The 15,473-nt window shown below is 28.5% G+C and overlaps 2 protein-coding genes across 5 annotated transcripts; both read left to right on the forward strand.

Moving 5' to 3' along the window:
* Positions 1 to 4,772: 4,772 nt before the first annotated feature.
* LOC112802141 (uncharacterized) lies at positions 4,773 to 7,219 on the forward strand. Its single transcript, XM_025845201.3, has 3 exons — positions 4,773 to 5,665; positions 6,446 to 6,631; positions 6,739 to 7,219. Exons 1-3 carry the CDS (start codon positions 5,165 to 5,167, stop codon positions 7,015 to 7,017), a joined length of 966 nt encoding a protein of 321 aa, XP_025700986.1. The 5' UTR covers positions 4,773 to 5,164; the 3' UTR covers positions 7,018 to 7,219.
* Positions 7,220 to 11,549: 4,330 nt separating this feature from the next.
* LOC112799787 (uncharacterized) lies at positions 11,550 to 14,554 on the forward strand. 4 transcript variants are annotated; one of them, XR_003201215.3, is made up of 4 exons: positions 11,550 to 12,062; positions 13,337 to 13,373; positions 13,687 to 13,819; positions 14,308 to 14,554. XR_003201215.3 is itself a non-coding variant. In XM_025841809.3 (3 exons), the coding sequence occupies exons 1-3, from the start codon at positions 11,565 to 11,567 to the stop codon at positions 14,319 to 14,321; spliced, it is 549 nt and encodes a 182-aa protein (XP_025697594.1). In that variant the 5' UTR covers positions 11,561 to 11,564; the 3' UTR covers positions 14,322 to 14,554. The 4 variants fall into 4 exon arrangements, 1 of the variants encoding a protein (XP_025697594.1); XR_003201216.3 differs by lacking the exon at positions 11,550 to 12,062 and adding an exon at positions 12,830 to 12,936 and having other exon boundaries at positions 14,308 to 14,542; XM_025841809.3 differs by lacking the exon at positions 13,687 to 13,819 and having other exon boundaries at positions 11,561 to 12,062.
* The last annotated feature ends 919 nt before the right edge of the window (positions 14,555 to 15,473 follow it).

A 15,473-nucleotide genomic window follows, 5' to 3' on the forward strand; every position in this document is an offset into this window, starting at 1 on the left:
ATTTAATTTTAATTATAATTTTATAAAATATTTATAATAATAATTATTATATATATTTTATTTAATTTTTTAATATATTTTTTTATATAATTTTATATATTATCTGGTAGATAATACGAAAGCATACACTACTTAAGCAGATAAAACCCAGTATCCTTGCATTAATTGATTCAAAGCATATCCAACAAAATACTTACCTAATAACGATTTAATTGCTGAGCAGCCTATACTGTTATATATACGCTACAAACCTTTTACTGCACTGTCATCCTATGTATTTACTAATCAGAAAACAGTAATGATAAAAATAATCATAGGATAATCTCATTCAATCTGGGAATCATTTTATTATCATGCTTCATTTTAAGATAAGGATTTAAAACATGTTTGGGGACATATGAAGAAAAACTTATTTTATGAAAAAAAATATGATTAGGTGAAATTTGAGCATTGGATTATAATCAATGCACAATACTTGATACTTCACTGAGTTGTTGTATCTGCGTTTCAGACACATTTTGAATACGATACTCATTAATATTTGTTTAACACGCGTATTTACTGTGTCTAATCGTGTCTTAATAATTTTTTTTCCGGATACGTTTAAACATACTTAAATACTATCATATATCAGCGTGTCCAATTTTATTATTAACGTATATTCTTAAAAATAAATTTAAATATAGTATATATTATTATTTATTAAAATAAAAATATTTTAAATATTTAATATAATTAAAATAAGATATTAAAAATAATTAAAAAGATTAATTTATATTTTAAAATTAATAATAAAATATAAAAATATTATTACGATTTATCTAAAAAATATTTTATAATTTATATATATACGTATCCCTGTATTATATAAGATTTTAAAATTCGCATATTGTATGGACGATATGATAGAAAATAATAGAAGCTCTTTTGAGCCAAATAATCTTGAGCTCTTGTTTCAGCATTATGTGAAAGACTCACTATTTGAGCCTTTTACCAAATTGACCTAACTATAGAACATTTTATATTCATATATATAATCATCCTATATTCATTTTCTTTTTTTTTTTTAGTAATTTTATCATAAAAAAACAACTTTTTAAATATAATAGGTTATTTTAAAATAAATTTTTAGCTAAAGTATCTAAATATAAATTGGTTAGTTCATAACCAATTATTTGAAAAAATATTATACAAATAAGAATTATTGAAATAAGTTTAATTTTTTTACATTCTCAAATATAATTAAAATGTCAAATAGTTAAAAAATAAAAATCTTAAATTATTAAAATGTTTAATGTATTAAAAATATATATAATAGAATTTAATTTTAATATATTGTCGATATAAAATAATTTTACACATATATTTAATATCTAATGTAATATCAACAAAATTAAAATAACTATATTTTATATTATTTATATAAATAATCATAAAAAAAATAGACATAGCTGAAATAATAAAAAGTTATATATGTATTTTTTATAAGTATCTTTACCAAAACCCTTAAAATAAATCTTTTTTACTTTTTTAGATTTAGGGTTCAATAAAAGAATTCATCTACGAAAAAAATTAATATAAGACTATTATTTTAAATGAAAAATAATTAAATTAAAAAATTTTTTAGAGCACTTTCAAACAATATCATAATGAATGTTTTGCATAAAAAGGTAAGTTTTATACATTTAACACGGACATGAACACAGAATACGATACGACACGTGATATGAAGATATACAAATTTTAAAAAGTTATTGGACACGAAGACACGCATATATTAAAAATATAATATATTTATTAATATTAAATTAATAAGTATTTTCAAAAACAACTATATGATATGCATTTTTTTCTAAAGTATAGAGATATTCAAAAGGTAAAATCCTAAATTTTTATGTCTTAATAGAGTTAATAAGAGTTTTGTATCTCATATGTACACAAAAAAATTTATTTAAAGTCATATTATTTCTCCATTATATATGGTTGAGATTTTCATTGTTAAAAAAAATCAATTTTTTAACTTGAGTTAATACTCAAAATCGTCCCTAAAAGATATCCCGATCTCCATTTTGGTCCTTGAAAGATAAAGTTAATCGAAATCGTCCCCGAAAGATACACGACTTGGTCACGTTAGTCCTTCCGTCAGTTGGATGATGACGTGGTGGTTGATGCCACGTGTCACGAGATGATTGGTTGACGTGCCAGATCAGTAACACGTGGCACGCCACGTGTCACTGGACATGTAAAAAATTTATTTTTAATCAAAATAGTCTTTGAAAGTTCAGACGTAAGTCATTTTCATCTCTAAAATTTTAAAAAATAATCAAATTAGTCCTTATATAATTTTTTTAAATTTTTTCTTGATAATATTAAATTTGAAATATTTTTTAATACTACTAATTTTAATAAAAATGTAATTGACAAATAAAAAATTAGTAATGATATCTTTTCTTCTTAAAAATTTTGTCAATAAAATTATCTCTCTCCTTTAAGTCTTCTCAAAATCTCTTTTATTCTTTTCTATTCTAAAATATTTTTCTTACATTATCACATTTTGTTAGAATATATATATACTCAAAATTGAAATGTATATATTTATTAACCTAAACAAAATTATATGTTCAAAATCAAAATTTATGTATTAAAATAAAAATTATATAATCTATCTCAAATATATGAAACACACAAAAATTTATGTAATTTATCATATAAAACATATGAAACACACATATAATCTATCATAATAAATTTATGTTGTGACCTTTCTATTAGGAACTTGACTACCTTGTTGGAGCTGTATCAAACCCAAAGAGGCCATTTGCTGCCATTGTGGGTGGTTCCAAAGTCTCATCCAAAATTGGAGTGTGTTTATTATGATAGATTATATGTGTGTTTCATATGTTTCCTATCATAAATTACATAAATTTTTGTGTGTTTTATATGTTTGAGATAGATTATATAATTTTTCTTTTAATATATAAATTTTGATTTTGAGCATATAATTTTGTTTAGATTAACAAATACATACATTTTAATTTTAAGTATATATATTCTAACAAAATGTGATAATGTAAAAAAAAGTTTTAGAATAGAAAAGAATAAGAAAGATTTTGAGAAGACTTAAAGAAGAGAGATAATTTTATTGACAAAATTTTTAAGAAAAAAAGATACAATTACTAATTTTTTGTTTGTCAATTACATTTCTATTAAAATTAATAGTATCAAAAAATATTTCAAATTTAATATTATCAAGAAAAAATTAAAAAAAATTATATAAGGACTAATTTGATTATTTTTTAAAATTTTAGGAATGAAAATGACTTACGTCTGAACTTTGAAGGACTATTTTGATTAAAAATAACTTTTTTACATGTCAAGTGATACGTGGCATCACTGACTTGACACGTGGCGTGCCACGTGTCACTGACCTGACACGTCAACCAATCATCTCGTGACATGTGGTATCAACTACCACGTCATCATCCAACTAACGGAAGGACTAACGTGATCAAGTCGTGTATTTTTTGGGGACGATTTCGATTAACTTTATCTTTCGAGGACTAAAATGGAGATCAGAATATCTTTCAGGGACGATTTTGAGTATTAACTCTTTTCAACTTCGGTTCATCAGGAGAAAGGTAAACAACTTCAAAAACACCATTTTTCTCATCAATTGGTGAAAAAGCATCTCTAGCAATATCTCACATCATAGTTTTTCCTTTATTGTATTGTGAATTTTTTCTTGAAAGAAAGACGAAGATTAGTATGCACAAATACTAAATTTTCTGCACGTTTAAATTTCAACATGTTTCTTTTTAGGGAATGGATAAAAGAATAAGTGTTCCAATTCCTTTCACAATAAGATGAGATGAAGATGGTTACCCTAATAGCCTAAGAGCAATTGGTCGAAAAAGTTTTGCTTTTACCACTATGAATTAGCCACCAAAATTTTGTATCAGCTATGCCTCTATCATTTAAAGAGTCATAATCATCCGTGTTTGAGCCGTGTTCGGACAATTTTTTTAGTTTTTTGAATAGGACATATTTGAATAAAGGAGACACGCTTATTGAACAATTGTCTTTGTGCGTCATATCTAAAATATGTTCAACATGCAAACACGACAACTAAATAAAGTGTCTATACTTCATAGCATTTAACATTATTAAAAATATTAAAATCTTTTAATTTTTATACAAAACTTCCATTTTTAACATGTGCGGATTCTATATGATAAAAAATTTTAATGAGACAAACAATTTTTTTTATTTTTTCTTAAAAAATTAAAAATATAAAGAATTTTTCTTAAAAAGTATTAAAAATATAAATAATTTTGTCTTCTAAAACAAGAAACTTTTATTTTTACTCTTATAACTGCAAATCAAATATGAACACAAAAATATACTTTCAAATTAATTATATTACATGAATACAAAAAAATCAATAATACCTCATGGTATAAAAAAAATATTTAGTGTTTACAAAAAACATTAATTATTCTATTATGTCATATTTAATTACATTATTTTTAAATATTAACTATTTATTTAAAATATAAATTTAATTTTGATACAATAAATTCGACAAAATATTTATATTATCAGTGCATCAAATTAAATTCTTAAAAAATATATGGTAATTAATTTTTAGCATTAATAAATATTTCTCCCAATAAACAAATTTGTGTGTATGTTCTTTCTGTATTTCTGCCAGTGCCAGACGAAGGGGAAAAAAAAGAAAAGAAGAAAAGTAACATTTTGTGTATCTGGATAGTGAATTCTGAAACCTGGGTTAGAACTTGGAAGGTACAGTGGTAGATTACACTCTCCCTAAACTGTAAATCACCAACTAAATATCTAACTCTCTGTGACTCTGTCCTTCTCACTTCTCATTACTTTTCTTCTCACCATCGTTATCACTCACTCTCACTTCACTCTTCACACTTATTTCCACGCTCACACCTAAAAAACCGTCTTTTTCCGTTTTTCACTCTCTCACTCATCTCAATACCCTCCTCACTCCCCTCTCCACTCTCACAATTTCTCAAAATTCTGCATCCCAAAATTAAAGCTCCGATCTTTCTCATCTGGGCACCACTAAAGTTTTCATCTTTCTGAATTTACTCATCCGGGTCTTCTTCTTCTGCTGAATTCCAGTTTCAACAACATGATTCGCTCCAACAGCAACAATATGCACGCCAACACCGATTCCGATGTAACAAGCTACGACCCATCAACGCCAAGATCACCAAAACGCGCCGTTTACTACGTTCAGAGTCCTTCAAGGGACTCACACGACGATGGTGACAAATCTTCAACCAACCATGCCACAACGCCAGCATATAACAGTCCCACTGATTCACCTTCACACCACTCCTATGGCCACCATTCCAGGGAATCCTCTGCAAGCAGGGTTTCTGGCTCTTACAACTCTTCTTGGGGGAGGCGATGGAACAGGAAGCGTGGAAGTGGCTATAATAAAGGGTGGCCTGAGGGCAAGGTGATTGAAGAAGAAGGGTATTATGGTGATTTCCACAGCGGGAATGAAGGGCTTGCTAGGAGGACTCAGGTGTTCTTTGCTGTGGTTGGATTTGTTGTGATCTTCAGTGTTTTCTGTTTGATCATTTGGGGTGCTAGCAGACCTTATAAACCAAAGATCATTGTTAAGGTACATTAAATCATTGTTGTGTTGGGACAGATTGATTTTTTTAATTTAAGAAATTGCCACTTGTGTCATTTTTTTAATTAATAATGAGTGAATATTCACATTAGTGCTTTTTCTAGATTTTAGACATGATTTCGGTTTGTCAGAGTTTAATATAAAGATTATAACATCAATTTGGTCTTTCAGTGTTTAAAATAAACATTGATTTAGTTCCATGGATATGGTTGTGTGTTCAAATTGATGGTCATTTTATAACATGTAAAGAATCTCCGAAGGACTTATTGCATTTCTTTTTGAAGTAGCAAATTGAATCTTAGACTCTGAAATAAATGAAATGGTGAATTCTTTGATGGTATATAATAGTAGTTTTTATTTAATTTTTTATATGGTTAGCAGTAAATAATTGTAATGTATTTGAGATTGTAAGTCCACATAGATTTAGCTGTTCTTGTGTGCTGTGATTTGAGCTGAGGAGTATGATATATAGTTAAGGTCATGTTAGGCCACTATTATCAAAATTAAAATAAAAATAAATTATAGAACGGTGTATAAACTTTTAGATTGGGTCTATGTCCTCTGTTTATGCACTCTGCACATTTTGATTAGATAGGACAAAGATTGTTTCACTCACTGATGATGATTACAATAAGGATTTTCTTGCATGTTGGTTATTGTAATCCTGTCCCATGTGAAGTTTGAAAGTCCCATTTTTGTTACAAGAATAGGTGTCTACTACCATGCTTTCAATATTCATCTCTTTTTCTTTTCATTCAATTCTGCCAGAGTTTGATAGTACATAACTTCAACATTGGAGGAGGAGCAGACCTCACAGGAGTCCTGACCAAGATGCTAACAGTAAATTGTTCATTCAAAATGACAGTGCATAACCCTGCAACGTTTTTCGGCATTCATGTTAGTTCTAAGTCAGCAAACCTCATGTATTCTGAGATTTCAGTTGCAACTGGAGAGGTAAGAACCCTTTTAACACTAATCTTCGACATAGAAGGATATGTTATGTTATCGTTGACCAACATTTTTAGATGTTTAATTCCATATTCACCTGTATCTTGCTGCAGTTGAAGAAATACTACCAGCAGAGAAAGAGTCGGCGGACGGTGTATATGAATATGAAAGGAGACAAGGTTCCTCTATATGGAGCTGGGGCAAGCTTATCCGATTCAGCTGTTGACCGAAAAATACCAATGCGGCTTGTCTTTGAGGTTAAATCAAAAGGGAATGTTGTTGGGAAGTTGGTGAAATCTAAGCATAGACAACAGATTTCTTGCTCGGTTGTTCTTGATTCTGAAAGCAGCAAACCTTTCATACTTAAAGAGAATGCATGTTCATACTCATGAGAGGTTTTGATCCAGCAACAGCAACAATAACTGGTTCTTTGTGTTTCAGATGGCTTGAGTTTTCCATCCGATAACTAGACGTGTGAAAAGTTACAAATTGTGCTTGCCTGGTTAAGGCTTATTGAGTTCAAGTAGCTTGTAGTAGAAATCTGAAAAAATGGTGATTTTTCCAGAATAATCAAGGCCTAAAATTTTCATACTAGTTGCAAAGTTTAAGAAGTATCATTTTTGGATTATTTTTTTTAAACGTAATTTCTGCTATTGGTATTGGTTGGTTTTGCCATCTGGCTCAGATATTCTGGAAATAATGCTATAAACTTAGAATAATTTTGTTCTTCAATTCATCGACTTTAATTATTTGCCATTCCAAACATTCTACAAGTCTTTTTAAGTATCAACACGCTACCGGGCAAAAGCAAGCAATAATGCAATGATAATTTTCCCTTTCATTATAGGTGATGATTATTGTCACGGTTTTGGACATGGACATATTCCAACATTATCATGTCAGCACTTGTATTTACTCAATTTCACAAATTAAGAACATAATCAAGTTAAGAACATAAGAGAAAAAAAAATTTTGTAGAAAAAATATTTTATTATTCAAGTGTTTGTTATAAATGATTCATTTAAATTCTAATTATCAATTCCTATTTATAGATATCCACCTCCTTAATGGACGTGTGATTAAATCTAATCAACGATCCAAATCAAGTGTCTAGAAATTTCATTATAAATATCTAATCTATCATATTTCTCTAAATATTTTTAGATTATTATATACTACTTTTCATATTTCTACATATATTCATATTCTTCTAGAATAGTTTATTAGCTTCTAGAGTTTTTTAAGGATATTTTAGAGTGTTCTGAAATCATTCCGAACATTTTCAAACACTCTAAAATACTGTACAGATATGTTAAATGTCTTAAAATTTATCTTAACATCATGCTACCTAAACTTTGATACCTAAATTAGTTAAAGTCAATATTTAATTTAAATAATATAAAAATAAATAATTTTAAATATTAAAAACTTAACTTAAGAAAAAGTTAGACAAATTCGACACAAAAAAATTGGCCTTCATTATAACCCAATTTTCTTCGGATTGTTATGATAAATATGAAGAAATTTTGGTAAAGGGCATAGGGCAAGCCTTTTTTTTGTCATGGGGACCCGTAATTATTGTCCCTGTCCATACAAAGTGGAAAACTTGTATTATATTCTGAATTTCTGATCTGGACTGAAATATTCGGAGAATCAGCATCACCTAAAATGGTCAGACCAGAGAAACGGAATATCGGAGCCCAATCCAAAATTCCTGCCTCCCTGGCTGGTGGTTGGAGTTTATGTTATTTAATAGCCCAAAACAATCAACAAAAAAAGGTAGAGACCAATTTGTAATTCCAAAGTCCAAACCTAACTTCCTAACCTTACAGACGGCTCTGGCCCTGTGTATGTGTGTGTGAATTATTTTTGAGTTGCACAATTGGAGTTGGAGGTCATAACTAGTCTACTAGGGTTCTGCCGTGAGGAAGGGGTTAACGTCTTTTTGGTTAGATACTACTGCCACGTCATGATTCATGAGAGGTGATTTTGTGAGGGAAAGGGCCTCAGGTCCTCACGCTCCAAGAGAAACATCCAGAGACATCTAGAGAATAAAGTGAAAATATATTTTTTCTAAGAACAAAAAGAAAATCTAAATAAAATTAGAGTTAAGCGTGTGCCGATTTTACTATAAAAATAACATAACGGCTGGGCCCGTTTTCATAATAATTAGAGTTAAGCGTATGGAGATTTTACTATAAAAAAATTTTGACATAAAGACTGGGCCCCGTTTTATAATCGAAAAATGACTTAATAAAATTCGCCAATTAGCCGATGACAAGAAACGGTCGTTAATTGGCTGAAAGTATAATTAGTACGGAATTAGCGATTAATATTACCACGATTAAATATATTTATGTTACCAAGAGAATACATGACTACATGAGTTTAACTAGAGTTTATTAAATGCCTATATGTTTTTTTGGTTGCCGAATGCGTAAAGTTTTAATTAGAACATATTAAAGAGCAATACTTTTAATATAAAAAGTTATTAATTAATACTAGTTTAAATATAAGACAAAAATTTAAAAATATGAACCACCTAAATAAATTTCTATTAACTAAACTCATTATTAACAAAAGCAGAAAACTTGTGAGGACTGTGGGCGCTGTTCTATCTCTCTCCTACACTCCTAGTCCGAATTTTACTGCCGCTACATGATCTTAATAAAATATAATAGCATAGGTCTTATTCTGTTGAGAATGAATTGACAAGTAGTCATGTACAGAAAAAAAACGAATTAACTATTTAGACTTATTCTATATTGTTGGGAAAACTCAACAAAAAGGTTTAAACAAGAACATGTGTGATTAAAAAAATATTACGATACCAGAATTTTAATGTGGAAAAATTTTTAAAAGAGAGACAAAAAATTCACGAAATTTAATCTAAAAAATTTTTTTACTATCAGAATAATAGATATACAAACAATTTTTTTAATGACACTAAAACATCTAAATAATCAACAAAATATATCAACAAAACTAGTAGAATCAACATAAATTTTTCACAAAAATAAATATCTCAAATTAAATAAAAAAAATATAACTAACAAATTATATCTTAATATTTATCTTTACACCAAAAATAATATATTAAATTTTCATAAAAAATAGAACAAGTTTACCAAGCGTCAAAGTTGACAATGCTCTTTTCGCTAAACCCTACTGCTTCTTTTCTTCCGTTCAAAAAATGAATGAAGCCTTGAATCTCTCTCTCTCTTCCTCGTGGCGGCGATAGCCACTTTCTTTCTTTCATTTCTTTTTCGACAAGTTGTGAGTCCCACTTGAGGTTGGGACCCACCAATATATATATATATATAGATCTTAATTTTTCAGATTAAATTGATTGTTGGGCATATCAAACAATTATGTATCCGACCTCAGGAAAAGTGTTTGATTGCGGTTTATTGTTGTTTTCCATGTTCACTTACATATATAATCCTAGGGGATACAAAGGAATTTTTGTTGCTAATGCAAGAGGGGCAATGCTAGGATCATATCATTCTTAAATAAATGGTGGGTAAATTTTTCTTCCATGGTTGTTGTTGTACACAAAATTAATCAATATTTTGTCAAAATTATAAACTGATTTTACACTGATTATTCCATTCGGTATTTACTTAGGTGCCTTTGGGTTTGTTTTGTATTCTCTTAGCAATTCCATCCACGCAGATACACGTTGGGACTCTTGCCAGGAAGCTTCATAGTATTCTTGAGAGTGGAGGGGAGAAAAGTTTGGCTAAAAAAATTATTATAATTCATGTGAATATTTGCGATTATCGATTAAAAAGTGGGGCTTAAATCATAATTATTTTTTTAAGTAATCTTAGTTGATAGGTGCTTCAAATATTAGGTAATATAAAAAATTTAAGTATTATTTAAAAGTTATTAATTTATATTTTTAGAATATTCAATTTAATTTGATTTATTTATTTAGTTATTAAATTAAATTATATATTTGTGGGTTTAGATTTTTTTATTTTAACCTAATAAAAAATTATAAATATCTCCTAAATTATTATAATCATCATAAAAATTATTAGAGGTGTAAACATCTTTTTTTTATGGTTTCTAGATAAATTTATATGCAAACAGATGAAATTAAATGAGTTCTTCTCTTACATTGAAAAATTAGATAAAAATTTGAATGATATCTTTTAATTCAATTCTTAAATTATAGTTTGCACAAATTAAATTGAAGAATCTATTTTTTATTGTATTAAAAAATTAATTAAATAAAAAATAAAATAATCCTGCTTATATTCAATTTTAATTCAACTCTTTTATTTTTTATTTTTAATCTTAATTCATCTTTTTCTATTTCAATTTTTATCCAGTTTTATTAGGTAGACAATGACTTTTATAAATAATGTGAACAATAAACTGTAGAATTGACTCAACTTAAAAAAACACTCCACCCCTAGATTACTTCCTAAACTTTGATAACCATATATACACCTATTGAATCAAACTTTCGGCCATTATTAACGGTCTATAAGTAAATCGAATAAAAAGAAATAACCATCCAATTAAAAATAATGAATATAATTATCTACATATCTATTAAATTGAATATCCTACATATTTATTGACGTTGTATAGTATTCTCATTATCTACTTATACTTTTCAATTTCTATCTCTAATGTGCAAAAATGGTGAATCTCATCAAGAGCCAAGTTACAAAGATGGATTTCCAACATGGGTCAAGCCAGCTGATAAAAAATTGTTGCAGTATTTTGTTCGAATATTTGAACCACCGTATTTATTATTAGATTTTTTTTTCTTGAAAAGATGACGACAAAAGTGGTTGAAGAGAAGATTTTGACTTTTGAGAACCGAAGGCAAGGCGGTCCCCACAGACCCAGTCCCCGTAACGCCCTATATAAGTCCTTGGTTGTTTTCTTTTCAATTTCTTACACTACTAGTCCACTACCCATGGTTCGGTACGACGAACGGGATGCTAGCGAGGCCCTTGCGTCCTTAAAACCACGAATAATCATGGAGGCTTACTGTTTGATAGCCTTAGCTCCCCAACTTGAAGATCCTATCCGAAAGACGTTGAGCAAGACGGGTGTGAACCCCAAGACAGCACACCGCGATGCCATCATTATACCTACACGCGGTGCCAAAGAGAAAATCTTGCCTCACTTGAAGAAGGAGGAAATCAAAATCCTCAAAGATGGGATCCGAGCAAGAGTTTTTGACACCTGCAATCCCTCTATACATTTTGTTTCATCCTTTGCTGTGCTGAACGACGGTAAATACGTCATAATCCGTAAGAAAGAGGACGACCACCGTTGGAGTGACTTTGTCCGAGAGGCCGGTTTGAAAGAGGAGGAAAATGTTGATATCTGGCCATTTCGCCATGCACCAACCGGAGACCTCGCTTTCGTTTTTGAGAAGCTAGGAAATGAAGATCCATCCAAACCACAGGTCAGTAATTGTTCTATATAATTTGCCCTTGGATCTCATTTTCCTGTTTCATTAATAATTCTCCTTGCTCGCATGAAAGATAAATTCCATTTCGTGTGCATATTTGGATTTTTAAATTATTCATGCGCGTGATATTGTTTAGCGATATTTCGTGTGTATTTTTTGTCTATTTTTCTATAATAATAATAATAACACATGTTAATTTTAATATTATCATTAATACATTTTTTTATTATAATAAATGTATACAAAATTAATTAAAAGCTTAAGTCTTATATTTTTATTTCCAAAAGTTTACTTAATATATAAGCTCAAAGGTTTAATTTGTGGTGGTGATTGCTGGTAGTGGCCACAAATCATCAGAACATTTTATTTATTTTTTATTCTAGCTGAGGGGGAGTTGACTATTCAATCAATATGCTCACTCAATTTTCTGATTCATACGAAAATGATTGTATACGACTGCGGGGAGTATGTAAAACTCAGATGTAATTGGGAAATTTATAATCACCATGAAAAGAAAGGAAGGGATAAGAAAATTCAAAAGGTGGATTCTTTTATTGAATTAAATCATATTTTATTCCTGCTGATGCAGTTGGTGTGCTTATGAAATTTATAAGCTGAATGTGTTGTTAGTTGGCTAAGACCGGGTCGATCCTTTTTATGCTGTAATAAATTAAGGACCCAGATATTTGCATCTTTTTAAGCCATTACAATAAATAATAAAAAACTACCATCTCTTAATAATAAATTAATAATTAGTTAGGTCATGTGTGGGGGATTATATATCAATCCGATATACCTTGGCTACCAATACTCTTCCATTCTTAAACTCAATAACAAGCTTCCCCATTGACTCTCATCAGGTCTCCAGGTAAAACTTCTCATCTACTTTGGCATCTTATTTCGAAATTTTCGTCCTTTTTTTTCTTTTGATTATTTGCAAACTGCCAGATGAAGTGATTGCTGACGATTTGTGAGAAGTGAAAGCTTAAATTTTTACCCTGGTTGTCGAATAGATCAGATCTAATTATGCTATGCTCTTCTTCCCCTTAATTATAAATAATTTATTGTTGGATTTCCTGAATAGTAATTAATTGATGCAATGATTTATCATTTATGTTTACCTTATTTATGGTCAATTTAAGGTTTTTGATATTTTTTTAGAAATAATATGTTATATTTTGGGTTTAGAAAATAGATACATTATATATGCATCAGCAACAGAAAGAGTGATTTTTATTTTTTTTTACTTTTTATCTTTTGGTAAACAGGACGAATTTGTCGCAGCAACGCTGGTTAATATGTCAAGTGAGTATACAAATAACCTTTTTCATATTTAATTTGATTCATCAATGACCCACTTTTTGTTTTAAATTCAAAAACTAAAACAAAATATATTAATATTTCAAAATAATTGTCTGTGTCTAATATTAAGATGAAATTAATTATGTTTTTTTCAATAACATACAGTCTCCACTTAATTGAGATAATAAAATAATTTCATTAATTACATATATTTATTTATTTAAGGATAATCTTGTTTATTTATACAATTTTAAATACCTATTATCACAGTTGATTTTATTATATTTTTTAATATGTATATGTTTATTTTTGAAAGGTATTTTAGAGGGGTAATATGATTTGCCTCTAAAAGCATGTGTTTGGGATATCAATACATCAATGATGAGAACATCAACATCATTTTTCGTTAAATCTGTCTTGTAACATCGATATGCTTCAGCCCTAACTTGGTACGGTCTTGTATTATGATTATGAACCACTTTATATGAATATTGATTTATTCCGTATATCAAATTGTGATGTGTGGACTTGAATGGTTTTTTTTTTCGTTCTAGCTTTGATTGATTGGTTTCATTCATTGCCGCATTGTTAAGGTTTAAGCAGTTACTTCAATTTTCCTTCCTTGTCCATTTTCAATGTTTGCTGTAGCATAATGCTTATTAATTACAAAGGAAAGAAGGTTTAATTGACTATAACTTGTTTTTACTTCTTGTTCTTTTTTTAATAGAGAAAGTTTAGAAGGCTAATATTTTTATTAAAATTTGGCCAGTATTTAACGTAAAAAATGAATAATTTCACACTATTAAAAACACTAATGAAAATTAATTGATGACTATAAATTACAAGACTTACTGGTCCATAGTACTCCTCTTTTTAATATTATGCTTTCACTATATTATGCATACATATCTCACCTCAACCTTTTTTATATTCGCAGACAATGTGCGTTAATTTCTGATTGTGCTGCTCTGTCTGCTCGGAGTTGTATTTTGGAATAAATAGCCTCAATAGTCTCTACTCAGAGAACAAGAACTATATTTATATGATCAACAACCACCTTGTCTGTTTTTGTTTTTGATATACGCCTTTATGCTGTTGATTTTGTTTAATTTTATTCAGATACATGAAGGATGCATGCATGGATTAATACAATGTTTTTTGGCTGGGATACATATTTCATTTCACAAGTAAAACTCAACACTGGATGTGCTTATAAACTATAGTAATTATTTCCCTTATTTTTCCTTTGCAAGAATGAGACATCTAGCTGACCATTTTTGCCCTAAATTTAATGAAGTAAACAGTTAGGCTTTGATCTTGTCTACCAGTTATTCATAAAGTCAGTTCCAATTATTGCATTACCATATATAGCATCCTGCCATGCGCCATCCTGAAACAGTGGAACTGACAACGTTTCCTTGTGGTGCGACACTTTTGATTATTTAGGAAATAATATTCTTGGAAAATTAAGTACGTCGAAAATTCTTTTTTGAAAAGTAAATTTGGATAAGGAGCGGAGATTTTATCCAAAAAATAATGTCAGAAAATTATCAGAATTTATGAACTTAACCTTCACATTTAGTCATTAATTCATTTTTTTTAATTTAATAATTAAACAATATACTATATTATAATTTATATTTTTAAATATTGATGAAAAAACAATAAATTTTAATGATTCTCTACTATTTATCTTCTCTAAATTCATAAGAACATGTAATAAATTTTTTTGGGTGAGCTTTTATTTGCTGAAAAAAATAAATTTCCTTATTTTTCATACTAAAATTTCACTTTTAATCATGGCATTGTATGTTATTCTTTTATAGAAGATGAGTGTTCCAAATACGGCTATGTTGTGACTTGTGACCTAAACCAAGTTTGACAAAATTTTTATTTTTTAAAAGAAGTTTATTTAAGTTAGATTTTTAAAAATTGTAACATCTATATTTAATAAATAAATTAAAAATAATTTTCAATAAGTACACAAAATAACAATTAAATTTGATAAAATAATTTTCAAAATTTAAAAATACTATATATATATATATATATATATATATATATAAAAGAGCAAGTTAAATTTAAAAATTTATTAATATATGA

The sequence above is a fragment of the Arachis hypogaea genome, chromosome 5 (genome assembly GCF_003086295.3).
Source record: "Arachis hypogaea cultivar Tifrunner chromosome 5, arahy.Tifrunner.gnm2.J5K5, whole genome shotgun sequence".
Lineage (NCBI taxonomy): Eukaryota > Viridiplantae > Streptophyta > Magnoliopsida > Fabales > Fabaceae > Arachis > Arachis hypogaea.